This window comes from Maniola jurtina, chromosome 16 (assembly GCF_905333055.1).
Source record: "Maniola jurtina chromosome 16, ilManJurt1.1, whole genome shotgun sequence".
In the NCBI taxonomy this organism is placed as follows: Eukaryota; Metazoa; Arthropoda; class Insecta; order Lepidoptera; family Nymphalidae; genus Maniola; species Maniola jurtina.
Genome location: NC_060044.1, coordinates 10,001 through 24,604, shown reverse-complemented (window position 1 = coordinate 24,604; position 14,604 = coordinate 10,001). Strand labels below are relative to the sequence as shown.

At 56.2% G+C, this 14,604-nt stretch overlaps 2 protein-coding genes across 5 annotated transcripts; one reads left to right on the top strand and one right to left on the bottom strand.

The window, feature by feature from the left end:
* Nucleotides 1-618: 618 nt before the first annotated feature.
* On the bottom strand, nucleotides 619-3,086 carry LOC123873399 (protein charlatan). Of its 3 annotated transcripts, none has more exons than XM_045918240.1 (4): nucleotides 3,014-3,086; nucleotides 1,343-2,306; nucleotides 1,034-1,272; nucleotides 619-961 (listed from the first exon to the last, which is right to left on the bottom strand). In XM_045918240.1, the coding sequence occupies exons 2-4, from the start codon at nucleotides 2,297-2,299 to the stop codon at nucleotides 655-657; spliced, it is 1,503 nt and encodes a 500-aa protein (XP_045774196.1). In that variant the 5' UTR covers nucleotides 2,300-2,306; nucleotides 3,014-3,086; the 3' UTR covers nucleotides 619-654. The 3 variants fall into 3 exon arrangements, with proteins under 3 accessions (XP_045774196.1, XP_045774197.1, XP_045774198.1); XM_045918241.1 differs by lacking the exon at nucleotides 3,014-3,086 and adding an exon at nucleotides 2,687-2,968 and having other exon boundaries at nucleotides 1,343-2,319; XM_045918242.1 differs by lacking the exon at nucleotides 3,014-3,086 and adding an exon at nucleotides 2,687-2,968.
* A 2,156-nt stretch (nucleotides 3,087-5,242) lies between these two features.
* On the top strand, nucleotides 5,243-14,474 carry LOC123873404 (regulator of G-protein signaling 19). 2 transcript variants are annotated; one of them, XM_045918246.1, is made up of 7 exons: nucleotides 5,243-5,292; nucleotides 5,460-5,701; nucleotides 6,324-6,412; nucleotides 8,861-8,869; nucleotides 10,031-10,120; nucleotides 10,207-10,268; nucleotides 13,844-14,474. In XM_045918246.1, exons 3-7 carry the CDS (start codon nucleotides 6,324-6,326, stop codon nucleotides 14,236-14,238), a joined length of 645 nt encoding a protein of 214 aa, XP_045774202.1. In that variant the 5' UTR covers nucleotides 5,243-5,292; nucleotides 5,460-5,701; the 3' UTR covers nucleotides 14,239-14,474. The 2 variants fall into 2 exon arrangements, with proteins under 2 accessions (XP_045774202.1, XP_045774203.1); XM_045918247.1 differs by having other exon boundaries at nucleotides 5,277-5,292; nucleotides 5,463-5,701.
* Nucleotides 14,475-14,604: the final 130 nt, after the last annotated feature.

Below are 14,604 nucleotides of genomic sequence, written 5' to 3'. Positions count from 1 at the left end.
CCTCATCGAATATGGGAACACAATAGTGTTCCCATATTCGAATATACTACTAGGTAAGCATACTGGGCAGAGTTCCCGTGATCGTCTCTGCGCCTCATCGAAGACCAAAGCAATGGCCACGTACATCGTGCTACACACTTGGATGAAGTCTTATAGTATCTCAATGAATGCATACTAACCTCCGACTTTCTCCCCTCACTAGCGAGAAAATACAAAATGCAAGGAAAATATTGCAGTTTGAACAATAATAGTAGGTATCTGCATTTTTACCCTAATGATGTTAATACTTGTACAAAAAGTAATAAAAAATGTGCCACATCTTCCCAGGGTTTCGTCAATGCCGTATAACATTTGTGTGAGCCATAGTTGTATGCCTAGCGAGATGATGCGTAGTACGTTGTGCCTATTGTGAAAACACAACCGGTGACTTGGGAGATAAAAACAACTGTTGACCTATTTGACTGGCTACGGTCATCTCAACGGACAGCACAATACGTTCATAAGACCTCATGATAATCAGTTCGGATTGCGACCTGGGTTGTCTACAGAGAGTGTTATACTGGGTACTTAGGTCTAGCATCGGCATCGCTGGGGGGGGAAGCAAATGAAACGCTCGGCAGTGGTACAGAGATGCGCTATAATGTGAGTGCGGCGCTAGTAGCGCAGGCAGTGGTCGTGCAGCGCGTGCGGCAGCGGCGGCGCGGCGTTCTCCTTGTCGCGCGCGTAGTGCGGCGCGAACGCCTCGCCCAGCGGCGCCTCGAACTCGTCGCCCGAGCCGTCCGACGCCTCCAGGTAGCCGAACAGCCGCGCCGCGCCCGCCGCGCGGCCCTCGCGCCGCCGCGCCGCGCCCGCCGGCTGCGGCGCGGGCGCGGCCGCCGCGGGCGCGGGCACCGTAGCCGCCGGCGCCACCGAGCCGCGCGCCGCGCCCGACGGCACCTTCAGGTTGCGGCTCTCGATGTGGCTGCAAGCAAGGCACGCGTTAGCCGGCGGAGGGTGCGGACGGTGCGGGCGGTGCGCTCGGCCGGATACTCACTGGGCGTCGCGCAGGTGCGCCGCCAGCGCCGGCTGGTCGTCGGCCAGGAACGGGCACTTGGCGCACGCCTTCTTGTTGTGCACCTTGTGCACGTGTGTGGCGAGCCGCTCGGCGCGCGCCGCCTTGTACTCGCACAGCGCGCACGCGAACGGCTTGAGGTGCGTGTTGAGGTGCCGCTTCAGGCACCAGTTGTCCACGCCGGACCACGCGCAGTAGCAGCACGCGTAGCGCCGCTCGCCCTGCGACAGAGGAGGCGCGGTGAGTGCGGGCGGCGGGAGGGGGGCGGGGCGGCGGAGGGGCGTGGCTCACCTTGCGGCGCACGGGGCTGGCGGGCTTGGGCGCGGGCGGCTCGGGCTTGACGCGCGGCGCGGCGGGCGGCGCGGCGGCGGGCGCGACGACGGGGGCGGGCGGCGCGGCCGCCTGGGGCACGCGCGCCGCCGCCGCGCGCCGGATGCGGTTGAGGTCGTAGGGCTGGTCGCGGTGCATGCGCAGGAAGTGCTTCTTGACGTGGTCGGCGCGGTTGAACTGCTTGCCGCACAGGTAGCAGTGGAAGGGCTTCTCGTCGCGGTGGATGTTCTCGTGGCGCGTGAACAGGTCGCGGCGGTCCGTGGCGTAGGGGCAGGCGGCGCACGCGTAGCGCTTGGCGGGTGCGGGCGCGGGCGGCGCGTCGCGGCGCGCCTCCACCTTGCTCTTGAGGCGCGCCAGGTAGCGCGTGAGGTCGTCGAGCGCGGGGTTGTCGCGCAGCAGCTGGTCGGCCTGCGCGGGGTCGGAGTGGTGCGCGCGCGCCAGGTGCTGGCGCACGGCGCGCGCCCAGCCGCTGGCGAAGCCGCAGCCGGCCAGCGGGCAGGCGAAGGCGCGCGCCTGCGCGTGCGTGCCCAGCCAGTGCTCGGCCACGCGCGCCAGGAAGCCCACGCACTCGCAGTCGGCGCACTTGAACAGGCGCTGCGCCGGGTTGTAGGCCGCCACGCGCGAGTGCGCCCACGCCAGCGGCTCGTCGGCCGCCGTCCAGCGGTCCTCGGCCGTGGGGTCGGTGCGCGGCGCGAAGTTGGCCTGCAGGATGCCGGGCGGCGGGAAGCCGTTCTGCATCAGCGCCGCCAGCCCCCACGCCGTGATGTGCTCCTCGGGCCGCAGCTCCTCGTCCGCCTCCGCGCCCGGGAACTCCACGCCGCCCGCCGCCGCCTCCTCGCCGTACAGCTTCTTGGTGATCTCCTTGAACATGTCCTCGCAGTCCAGCGCCAGCGACGCCACGCCCGCGCCGCCCTCCATCGTGTCGCTGCAACAGAACACTGCTCGTACGTGCTACTACCCGCTCCGTCCAGTGGTTACAACTGTGCGTTGATGGCTCAGTCGGTCAGCTTTCCCTTGCATGTAGGTACTTATTCAGATAAATCGATTCCGAGGTATGAATTATTAGGTACAATGCAACAGAGAGATGCGCGGGATCCGATCGTTGAACCAGCTGCCTACTTAAAGACAAAAGAAAAAATGTAAAAGCATAGCATAAAGTTAATTTTAATTTTATTTTATTCTAACGGGTTTAGAATTCTGAAAATTCTGAAACTCTTTTAGACAAAGAAGGCCCTTATTTGGACTGCATGTGCGTGCAGTTTCATTAAAAACACCTTCCAGGTGCTTTTCAACACAAAAACTCACGGCGCCCCCGGTTTAGGCTAGGACCCGGCTGCGGGTCGGTCGCGATCCGGTTCGGTGCCGGGGCAGCTGCGTCCGGAGACCGGATCGTCTACTCGAAACCTTACTCTGCCAGAAGTCAGAAGGGACGTCTAAGGCGGATCAATACACCGAAGGTATCCCGGTGTACCGACGTACTCGTGCGTCGAGTACGCGATGGCGCATGATAACAGTACAATATCATCAACATCCATGGAACGGAACGGTGTGTCGGGCGCGGTGCAGGAGTCGGCGCGGCGCCGGCGGGCGGGCGGGGGGCGGACCCCCGGTGCAGCTGCATGCGGGGCCTACCTGCGGGGTCGGAGGCTGCCGGCCGCGCCGAGGGTGCGCGCCTACTAGCGGGTGCCGGCCTCCACCGCCGCCCGCCCGCCCGCCGCCCGCCGCCCGCCGCCCGCCCGATCGATGCCGCGCCGCCGCGGAACCACTGTGCCGGTCGATCTGACCACTTCTACGGTCTGACCTACTCTGCAATATAACATGAGAATTGTTTTAAATAAACCAAGGCAATTATCGCAGGGGTAACTATTTATTAACGTACCCTAAATGTGGTGGAATTACTCTTTGGAAACTAGATCAAGTTGTATCCAGCATAGCAGATACTGAGTAGTGTGCCTATACTTACTTATAATAGGAATAACTTTCTACTGAAATAGCCTCCTGTTCCCCGCGCGTGGTGCGCGTGCACCCCGCCGCTAATCGCCCTGACGCCAACACCAATGATAGCTAGTACCCACTCCACTGACCACTACCCGTCGAGGGTAAACTGTGTCAATATTGTAGAGTCATGACTCGTGGTTGTGGATGCGACCACGGAAATCAAATTACGACTATGAAAATATGTTAAGATAGGTATTTAGAGTTCAGATTTCAGAAGAACCTACGTATGGGGACGCCGGACGCGGAAGGTGCCGCCCGGGGCGGGGGCGGGGGCGGGGGCGAAGGCGATGGCGGGGGTCGCGAATCAAGTTATTATTGCTGAATTAATTAAACGAGTGGCATTGTAGAGCTACGCACGGAACTTACTCGTTATACCTTCCTACTACCATCATTAATATGCTACATACATTTTTAAAAAGGTACTTACATACTAGGTAGGTAGTAGGTACGGTAAGTAGGTCTGTGCGTGCCTGTGGTGCGTACCTACCGACCTACGCACAGCGCTCTCGGCTCTACGCATTATGTTATACCGCCCGATACCACTCAGTATACCTAGCCATACTATACTTATAACTGAGAGATAAAAGAGAGTTTAAAAAATGTTTATGAAAACTTGCAGAAATATTCAGCGTTCTAAATTCAAAGCACTTTTTCTCGCTGGCTGAGCAAAACCTGCCAGCTGGCTGACTGCACGCGCTGTTCAGCAAGACAAGATAGCCAAGTTCATTTTTGCTGCGAGTGCCTAGCCCTAATGGATACATACAACATTTCACCTCAATGGCGAAAAAAAAACAAGATGTAAAAAACAGATTTTAATTAATTATTATCAATCAACTCTTGTATATTAAAACATACCTACTCGTAATATTATATTCAATAATAAATTAAATTATTTTTTACTTTTTAGTGTTTGTGGTTATTGAAGTCGGTTTTATTTATTTTTTAACCCCCGACCCAAAAAGAGGGGTGTTATAAGTTTGACGTGTGTATCTGTGTATCTGTGTATATGTGTGTCTGTGTATCTGTGTATTTGTGTATCTGTGTATCTGTCTGTGGCATCGTAGCGCCTAAACGAATGAACCGATTTTAATTTACTTTTTTTTGTTTGAAAGGTGGCTTGATCGAGAGTGTTCTTAGCTATAATCCAAAAAAATTGGTTCAGCCGTTTAAAAGTTATGAGCTATTTTCTAGTTTTCTTGTATAAAAGAAGGTAAGATAACCCTTAGGTTCATAATATTCAAGTGTCAATTGACAAATGTCAAGCTGTCAAGATGGACGTTGCCTAGATATACATAATTATTTATTTGAAAATGATTTGTCGGGGGTGTTGAAAATTTTTAATTTACACTTGTTGAGCTAGTGAGGTGAAAATAATTATATCCTCTGCGAGTTATACTCGTCGTAGGCATTTACAATATTTTACGATCGGTCATATTTTATTCACCCAAGAAGTCCAAGAACATAAGATAAGTCCATTCAATTTTTTCGTCAGGGACCTAAACATATCGAGCCGAGTGAGTATCGCAGGCTCCTTAGATATCGGGGAGGGGAAGCGAGCTCGCACGGCTCGCTCGCTGCGCGCCTACGTAGCGCGTCGGGGATACGCCGACGACGCCGCGCGCCGCTCGCGTATGAATGGAAGCGGCGATGACGCACCGCTGCGGAAATCAATACGCGCGGCGGTTCATCGACCGGCACGAGCCGGGCGCCGCGGCCGGGCGGCGCGCGAGCGCGTGCGCGCGGCGGCGGGCGGCGGCGGGCGGCGGGCGGCGCGCGCTGCCGCCAGTCGCGCCCCGGCCGCGGCCCGACCACAGCCGCCGCCCGCCCATGCCGCGCCCGCGCCGCCGCTAGCGTCGGCATGGCCGGCGAGCCGCCCGCCGCCGCTCCGGCCGCCTAGCCGCCGCCGCGGCCAGGTACCGCCACGCTCCGAGCCTCGCGCGCCCGTCCGCGGCGCCCTGCGTCACGCCGACGCGCGCTCGCCGGCGGCTCCGCCCGCGCCCGGCGCCCGGCCGGAGCCGCCGGCGAGCCGCGCGCGGAGCGGAGCGGCGCGGAGTCAATACGTGTTCTTGTTTTCGTGAAGCAGGTGCCAGCGCGAGGGCATCGTCGCCGTCAGTGTTATCCGATGTGTTTACAAATAAGATTTTTAATCAACCCTTTAAAGTTCCGAACGTAAACGTTGATATACATTGGTGAGAGGATTTGGTGACGTGCAAGTGGTGTGAGAGTTGCCAGCTGTGCAGTTCCGCGAGGGCAGTCAGCGAGCCATGGGGCCCGGGGGCCCGCCGGCCTAGAGCGCGGCGCGCCTGCTCCGGGGACCCGTAGGTAGGTACTGTATGTGTACGTAGGTACTTACCGCACGAGTTGAGGTAAACCCGAGCCACTCGGTTGTACCTTTTCTAATTGACCCGTTCGGAGGTCTATGAGGATATCGTTATCTTCCCAAGAGCGAGTCGGACTCGCGCACCGAGGGTTCCATACTCGGGTATTTTTATCGCTATTTTGCGCGATAAATCAAAAACTATAATGCATAAAAATAAATAAAAATCTTTCCCTTTAAATAAAAAGCCCTTTCATATTATGATACCCCACTTGGTATAGTTATCTTACTTTGAAAATTGAAACAATTTTAATTTTTTTTATGATGATAACCACAATTTCACGGTTTTCGGATTTGTTCCTTTATTTGTGCTATAAGACCTACCTACCTGCCAAATTTCTTGATTCTAGGTCAACGGGAAGTATCCTACAGGTTTTCTTGACAGACACGACGGACGGACGGACAGATAGACAACAAAGTGATCCTAAAAGGGTCTCCGTTTTTCCTTTTGAGGTGTGGAACCCTAAAAATATGAATGTACGATGGCTTACTTACACCTCGCTACATGGCTTGCCGTGGCGTGGCTGTGTCGCGGCGCGCTGAGTGCTGACGTGTCGCGTGTTGCAGATGTGCAGCCTGGCGGCGCTGGCGCGCGGCTGCCGGCCCGCCGCCAAGCCGTGCTGCCTGTGCTGGTGCTGCTGCTGCTCCTGCTCCTGGTGAGCGCTTCTCCGCTCCCCTCCACCCGACACTGCTTCGCGGCGCTGATTTATCCGTTGCTACTTCTGCTATTTCACGTGCACGTGTCGTCGCGTCTGTCTGTTTCTGCATGGTTTATACCTACATATATTATAAATTATATCACAGCCATCGTATTTGGAAAGTATTTAACAATGAAGATTATGGTTCCGTCTAGAACGTCGTTATTGCTGTAAGTATTATGTTCCTAAAGTCCACTTTCGAGAGGAAACGATCCAGATTCCTGCTCACAACAATGACTGCGTGATGTAGGTGGGTAGGTAGGTAAGTACCTACATGTGCCGTCTCACTTGGCCTCTTAAAAAAAATATTTTTAAAATTATTTTCTCTTCACTTATTATGGAACTCTCTGGACGATTCTATATACATTAATAAAAAATTTAACATAATATTATGTTGGACATTACAAACCTGAAATATTGGTATGTAGTGCAGAACGTTGATCCAAAACCAAATATTGAATTAAAGGTTCAATTAAAATATTTTCCAGGGGGCTCTCCCATACCTACATGAAAAGGAAACGAAAAAATATTTTCCTTACCCTAGCATGTGGGGTATCATTGTTTAGAGCTCATTGAATAGAATAGGTACAACTATAGTTTTTATTTTTTTCATTTTAAAAGAATGGGGGGGGGGAGTCAAAGTTGTCAGTCTTAGACCATTTTAGTGACGGGGGCTACCTCAAAAACTAAACTAGTTAGGAATATGAAATTCCGGTAACTAGCTATATTACGTACTATATGTATACTGTATTTAAACAACAAATACTGAAAATAACGATTTATAAAATAGTTTGTAAGCTAGTTTCCTTCATGTTTGGAAACAGCACGACTCTAGGCTAGGGCTGCCATACGTCCCCCTCTGAAGCGTTCTGTCCCGGTGTCCCGGTCAGTAAGTTTTTTTTTTTTTTTTTTCTTTAAATCTGGCTTTACTCTGATTAGCCAATGTCAAGTTTGTGATACTTTCAAGTTATTGAATTTATACAAGTATGGACTCCGTCTGCGCCGGCGCCCGCCGACACACGCGCGGCGCCCCCTTAGAGCGCTTCCCAGTCAGTTCCACCACCAAAAAACTCCAACTAACACAGAAACCAGCCACTCTTAACAAAAAAAAAACACTCCAAACAAGCACAGCACGCGCGCCAGCAAACGCCATCGCAGATGAAGTCCTTCAGTAAGTTAGTTGTCTGTTTGGTGTTAGGGCGTTTGTCTACCGCCCCTATGAACGAGACGACAGCGAGAAACAAACAGTGGTTGGGGTCCAAACCCGCCCCAAAATTCCATACAAAGAGAAATTGTTTCTAAAATGCATAATAGACTAGTTCTCGAATGTACGAATTTATCAATCTTTTTTAAATATATCAAAAATTCTGCACTCGCTTCGCTCGCCATTTTGTATTGTATTAGTTGATGCCCGGAACTTCGTTCGCATTGTTTTGGGCATATAAAACCCCATGAAAACTCTGATTTTCGGGATAAAATACCTATAGTATGCAAGTTATCCCTAAATAGTAACAAATTTTGGTTAAAAAGATGGGACTTGAAAAGGATTTTCGCTAACATTAATATAGATTTTTGTAAATATCAATATCAAAAATTTTGCGCTCGCTTCGCTCGCGCTTTTATTATATACTGCTTGATTTCCGGATATTTATCTGCATAAATTTACGTTTTTTGAAAATCCCATGGGAACTCTTTTTTTTCCAGGATGAAAAACATGAGAGAGGTGTTTTCAAACTTAAAATTGCGCTATGGCTGAGCTCGTTTCGCTTATCAACCCGTCAAGTAAAGATTCGGTTAAGACCTGGACCCCCCCCCCTACTCCCCCCCCCCCCTCCCTCCAACCAATTCCTGGCTACGGGTGCGTATTATGGATGGATGTCCCGGTCGTCCTTTCAGCATTTATGGCAGGCCTACTCTAGGCTCCACCGGCCAATTCATTATAAGCTATGGCTTCCACGAAGCGGGCTCTTAACGACAAATAATTTACAATTCGATTATATCAGCTACTGATTGTGACTGATTCGATAGGAAACCTACTTACCTATTGTAAAAATTAAAATGATAGAATGTTTAACATTTAAATAACTATTGTGTAAGCTAAGGGCCGGCGCACATATGGCGGAGCGCAGCGCAGAGCATGCCCGCGAAGTTTTCTAATCGCGTGACACATTACGCGAATTTCTACCAGAGAATGCGCGAGCACGCGCGGGACTGCGCGCGGATGCGCGAGTATCCGCACGGACGGACAATTGATTTTAGACACAATATATTATTTCAATGAGGACAATATTTTGACTGTGAAAAATGCTCTGCGCTGCGCTCCGCCATATGTGCGCCGGCCCTTATACACGAGTGATGTAATACGTCAGTAGAAATGTTTCTGACTGGTTTGTGTTTTGGTTCCAGGGCCAAGTGGTAAGTGCAGCCCCGGGCGGGCGGGGCGCGGGGGGCGGCGGCGCGGCGCGGCGCGGGGCGCGGCGGCGCGGCTTCACTAAGTATTATCCAACTGTCATCGTTTGTGTGCTCCCTTGCTTGTTTACGTCTAATTGAAATTGAAAACTAAATATATATATACATATACCTTATACCTATTAAACTGATAAATAAAATTGGAGTGTCTGTCTGTAATTTCGAAATAACTACCTCATATTAAGCTCATATGGTTATTTGAACGATACCAACACTGAATCACACGTTTTTAAAATTTTTGCCTGTCTGTCTGTCTGTTTGAAAAGGCTAATCTTCGGAACGGCTGAACCAATTTTAACGGGATTTTCACAGACAAGTAGAGGATTGACCAGGGAGTAACATAGGCTACTTTTTTAACCGACTTTCATAAAGGGAGTTGTGTTTTTCTACCTATGTAGGTACACTGAAATCTCCGAGATTTCTGAACCGATTTGCGTAATTTTTTTTTAAATCGATAGACGAACTTTGTGACATTGTTTCATAAAAAAATTGGATTCCAACTCCTCAATCCTGACGCTGCAGGGGACCTCACCATCAATACTGATGAGATTTAGAAACTGTCGGTTATAAATTTATTGATATTGAAGGTATCTGTACCAAGTGAAGACGTTGTTCTCGAGGACTCAACTCCTCAGCCCTGATGCTGTAAGGAATTGCATTCATAAATCCTGGTGATCCCTCGGGATTTTTAAAGGATCATCCGTTTAAATGTTTTTACGTGGTACAGAAACACGTTGCATCCCGGGGATGCAGTCCTGGGAAATCAAAAGTTCCCCCGGGATTTCAGACCCTAAATCCACGCGGGCGAAGCTGCGGGCATCAGCTAGTATATATTATACCTGTAAAACTGATAAACATCGCATAATCGATAACGTAGATACTGCTATATTCATCTCTTTGATCTCTGCTGCTTTTTTTAAAATCTCGTTGATACTTATCCTTTCCATCTGAATGAGATTGAGTCCCCGTGCGCCTCCGGGGCGCGAGCTTTCATCCAATTCGGTTCATCGGAGACAGTGAGAGAGCAGTGTGTGGGTACATGCCGGTGTAGTGGCGTGGCGTGGCGTGGCGTGGCGTGGCGTGGTGTGACCGTGGCGTGTGTTGCAGGCTGGCGGCGCGCGGCGCGGACGCGGGCCCCGGCAAGAAGCCGCGCGACGCCGGCCCGCACGAGCCGCTGCTGCTGGACGGAGACGCGCCGTGAGTGTCCGTCGCCCCCTCCACCTCCACCTCCACCCCCACCCCCACCCCGCCGCACCGCCTACAGCGCGCGCTCTCTGTTGCAGGCCCACGCTGGAGGAGATCCAGAGCTGGGGGCAGTCGTTCGACCGCCTCATGCGCAGCGCAGGTATTCCTTCTATACAATAGTATGACCTGTCTTTGCGACCCAGCCGTGTCAGCGCGTACAGCGAGCGCCGGAGTGGCTGTGAGCAGCTCACACTATTTTTGATGATTAAATGAACGCGAAAAAGGAATGTAAAAATACTACAACAAACCGACACTATTCATTAATTTATCTTCATCATCGTCAACCAATAGACGCCCGCGGCTGGACATACGTATCTCGTGAGGACTTCCGCGTGCCCGACGTTGCGCCGCCGCAGTGTGTAGGCATGTCCTCGTGGCGGTGTACTGCCCGGTGCGACGTTGCGCCGCCGCAGTGTGTAGGCATGTCCTCGTGGCGGTGTACTGCCCGGTGCGACGTTGCGCCGCCGCAGTGTGTAGGCATGTCCTCGTGGCGGTGTACTGCCCGGTGCGACGTTGCGCCGCCGCAGTGTGTAGGCATGTCCTCGTGGCGGTGTACTGCCCGGTGCGACGTTGCGCCGCCGCAGTGTGTAGGCATGTCCTCGTGGCGGTGTACTGCCCGGTGCGACGTTGCGCCGCCGCAGTGTCGTAGGCATGTCCTCGTGGCGGTGTACTGCCCGGTGCGACGTTGCGCCGCCGCAGTGTCGTAGGCATGTCCTCGTGGCGGTGTACTGCCCGGTGCGACGTTGCGCCGCCGCAGTGTCGTAGGCATGTCCTCGTGGCGGTGTACTGCCCGGTGCGACGTTGCGCCGCCGCAGTGTCGTAGGCATGTCCTCGTGGCGGTGTACTGCCCGGTGCGACGTTGCGCCGCCGCAGTGTCGTAGGCATGTCCTCGTGGCGGTGTACTGCCCGGTGCGACGTTGCGCCGCCGCAGTGTCGTAGGCATGTCCTCGTGGCGGTGTACTGCCCGGTGCGACGTTGCGCCGCCGCAGTGTCGTAGGCATGTCCTCGTGGCGGTGTACTGCCCGGTGCGACGTTGCGCCGCCGCAGTGTCGTAGGCATGTCCTCGTGGCGGTGTACTGCCCGGTGCGACGTTGCGCCGCCGCAGTGTCGTAGGCATGTCCTCGTGGCGGTGTACTGCCCGGTGCGACGTTGCGCCGCCGCAGTGTCGCAGGCATGTCCTCGTGGCGGTGTACTGCCCGGTGCGACGTTGCGCCGCCGCAGTGTCGTAGGCATGTCCTCGTGGCGGTGTACTGCCCGGTGCGACGTTGCGCCGCCGCAGTGTCGTAGGCATGTCCTCGTGGCGGTGTACTGCCCGGTGCGACGTTGCGCCGCCGCAGTGTCGTAGGCATGTCCTCGTGGCGGTGTACTGCCCGGTGCGACGTTGCGCCGCCGCAGTGTCGTAGGCATGTCCTCGTGGCGGTGTACTGCCCGGTGCGACGTTGCGCCGCCGCAGTGTCGTAGGCATGTCCTCGTGGCGGTGTACTGCCCGGTGCGACGTTGCGCCGCCGCAGTGTCGTAGGCATGTCCTCGTGGCGGTGTACTGCCCGGTGCGACGTTGCGCCGCCGCAGTGTCGTAGGCATGTCCTCGTGGCGGTGTACTGCCCGGTGCGACGTTGCGCCGCCGCAGTGTGTAGGCATGTCCTCGTGGCGGTGTACTGCCCGGTGCGACGTTGCGCCGCCGCAGTGTGTAGGCATGTCCTCGTGGCGGTGTACTGCCCGGTGCGACGTTGCGCCGCCGCAGTGTGTAGGCATGTCCTCGTGGCGGTGTACTGCCCGGTGCGACGTTGCGCCGCCGCAGTGTGTAGGCATGTCCTCGTGGCGGTGTACTGCCCGGTGCGACGTTGCGCCGCCGCAGTGTCGTAGGCATGTCCTCGTGGCGGTGTACTGCCCGGTGCGACGTTGCGCCGCCGCAGTGTCGTAGGCATGTCCTCGTGGCGGTGTACTGCCCGGTGCGACGTTGCGCCGCCGCAGTGTCGTAGGCATGTCCTCGTGGCGGTGTACTGCCCGGTGCGACGTTGCGCCGCCGCAGTGTCGTAGGCATGTCCTCGTGGCGGTGTACTGCCCGGTGCGACGTTGCGCCGCCGCAGTGTCGTAGGCATGTCCTCGTGGCGGTGTACTGCCCGGTGCGACGTTGCGCCGCCGCAGTGTCGTAGGCATGTCCTCGTGGCGGTGTACTGCCCGGTGCGACGTTGCGCCGCCGCAGTGTCGTAGGCATGTCCTCGTGGCGGTGTACTGCCCGGTGCGACGTTGCGCCGCCGCAGTGTGTAGGCATGTCCTCGTGGCGGTGTACTGCCCGGTGCGACGTTGCGCCGCCGCAGTGTGTAGGCATGTCCTCGTGGCGGTGTACTGCCCGGTGCGACGTTGCGCCGCCGCAGTGTGTAGGCATGTCCTCGTGGCGGTGTACTGCCCGGTGCGACGTTGCGCCGCCGCAGTGTGTAGGCATGTCCTCGTGGCGGTGTACTGCCCGGTGCGACGTTGCGCCGCCGCAGTGTGTAGGCATGTCCTCGTGGCGGTGTACTGCCCGGTGCGACGTTGCGCCGCCGCAGTGTGTAGGCATGTCCTCGTGGCGGTGTACTGCCCGGTGCGACGTTGCGCCGCCGCAGTGTGTAGGCATGTCCTCGTGGCGGTGTACTGCCCGGTGCGACGTTGCGCCGCCGCAGTGTCGTAGGCATGTCCTCGTGGCGGTGTACTGCCCGGTGCGACGTTGCGCCGCCGCAGTGTCGTAGGCATGTCCTCGTGGCGGTGTACTGCCCGGTGCGACGTTGCGCCGCCGCAGTGTCGTAGGCATGTCCTCGTGGCGGTGTACTGCCCGGTGCGACGTTGCGCCGCCGCAGTGTCGTAGGCATGTCCTCGTGGCGGTGTACTGCCCGGTGCGACGTTGCGCCGCCGCAGTGTCGTAGGCATGTCCTCGTGGCGGTGTACTGCCCGGTGCGACGTTGCGCCGCCGCAGTGTCGTAGGCATGTCCTCGTGGCGGTGTACTGCCCGGTGCGACGTTGCGCCGCCGCAGTGTCGTAGGCATGTCCTCGTGGCGGTGTACTGCCCGGTGCGACGTTGCGCCGCCGCAGTGTCGTAGGCATGTCCTCGTGGCGGTGTACTGCCCGGTGCGACGTTGCGCCGCCGCAGTGTGTAGGCATGTCCTCGTGGCGGTGTACTGCCCGGTGCGACGTTGCGCCGCCGCAGTGTGTAGGCATGTCCTCGTGGCGGTGTACTGCCCGGTGCGACGTTGCGCCGCCGCAGTGTGTAGGCATGTCCTCGTGGCGGTGTACTGCCCGGTGCGACGTTGCGCCGCCGCAGTGTGTAGGCATGTCCTCGTGGCGGTGTACTGCCCGGTGCGACGTTGCGCCGCCGCAGTGTGTAGGCATGTCCTCGTGGCGGTGTACTGCCCGGTGCGACGTTGCGCCGCCGCAGTGTGTAGGCATGTCCTCGTGGCGGTGTTCTGCCCGGTGCGACGTCGATCTAGCACCAACGTCTACTATCGCGAGCTTAGATTATTACGTACTTACATTTTATATGTAAATGTTTCTGAAGGTAGGTATAAAAAGAATTGTTTTGATCTGCGCTGGTGCACCATGCAACCCAGCGCTAAACTTGCCACATCAGCCGTCAGCCGTGTAGACGCACCGCGTGCACACGACCTGTAGGCTGCGGTGCGGTAACGCGGCGCTCTGTTGCAGCGGGGCGCAAGGTGTTCCGCGACTTCCTGCGCGGCGAGTACTCGGAGGAGAACATCATGTTCTGGCTGGCGTGCGAGGAGCTGAAGCGCGAGACGGACCCGGACGCCGTGGAGGAGAAGGCGCGCTTCATCTACGAGGACTACATCTCCATCCTGTCGCCCAAGGAGGTGTCGCTGGACTCGCGCGTGCGCGAGAGCGTCAACCGCAGCATGGTGGAGCCCTCGCCGCACACCTTCGACGAGGCGCAGCTGCAGATCTACACGCTCATGCACCGCGACTCCTACCCGCGCTTCGTCGCCTCGCCGCTCTACAAGGCGCTGGCGCGGCTCGGCGACCCCGCGCCGCCCGCCGCGCCGCCCGCCGCGCCGCCCGCCGCCGACGTGCACTGCGCGTAGCGGCGGGCGGCGCGCGCGTTGTACATAGCTAGGTTAAGCGTACGAGTAAGTGAGGCGGAACTTCGCTGGTCCACCGCCGCCCGCGCGCCGCGCGCCGCACCCCGCACACCCGCACACCCGCACACCCGCACCCCGCACGCCGACGCCCCGCCCGCCCCGACCACGCATCTAGTTGGAAGCAATAAAGGTGGACCAATTAAGTTTCCCGAGAGTCAACGAATAAATCTGTTCATGTACATTTGTGTTTTATTGACGACTAGCTGATGCCCGCAGCTTCGCCCGCGTGGATTGGTCAGATCCCCTGCAGCATCAGGATTGAGGAGTTGGACTCCAAATTTTTTATGAAACAATGTCGCAAAGTTCCTC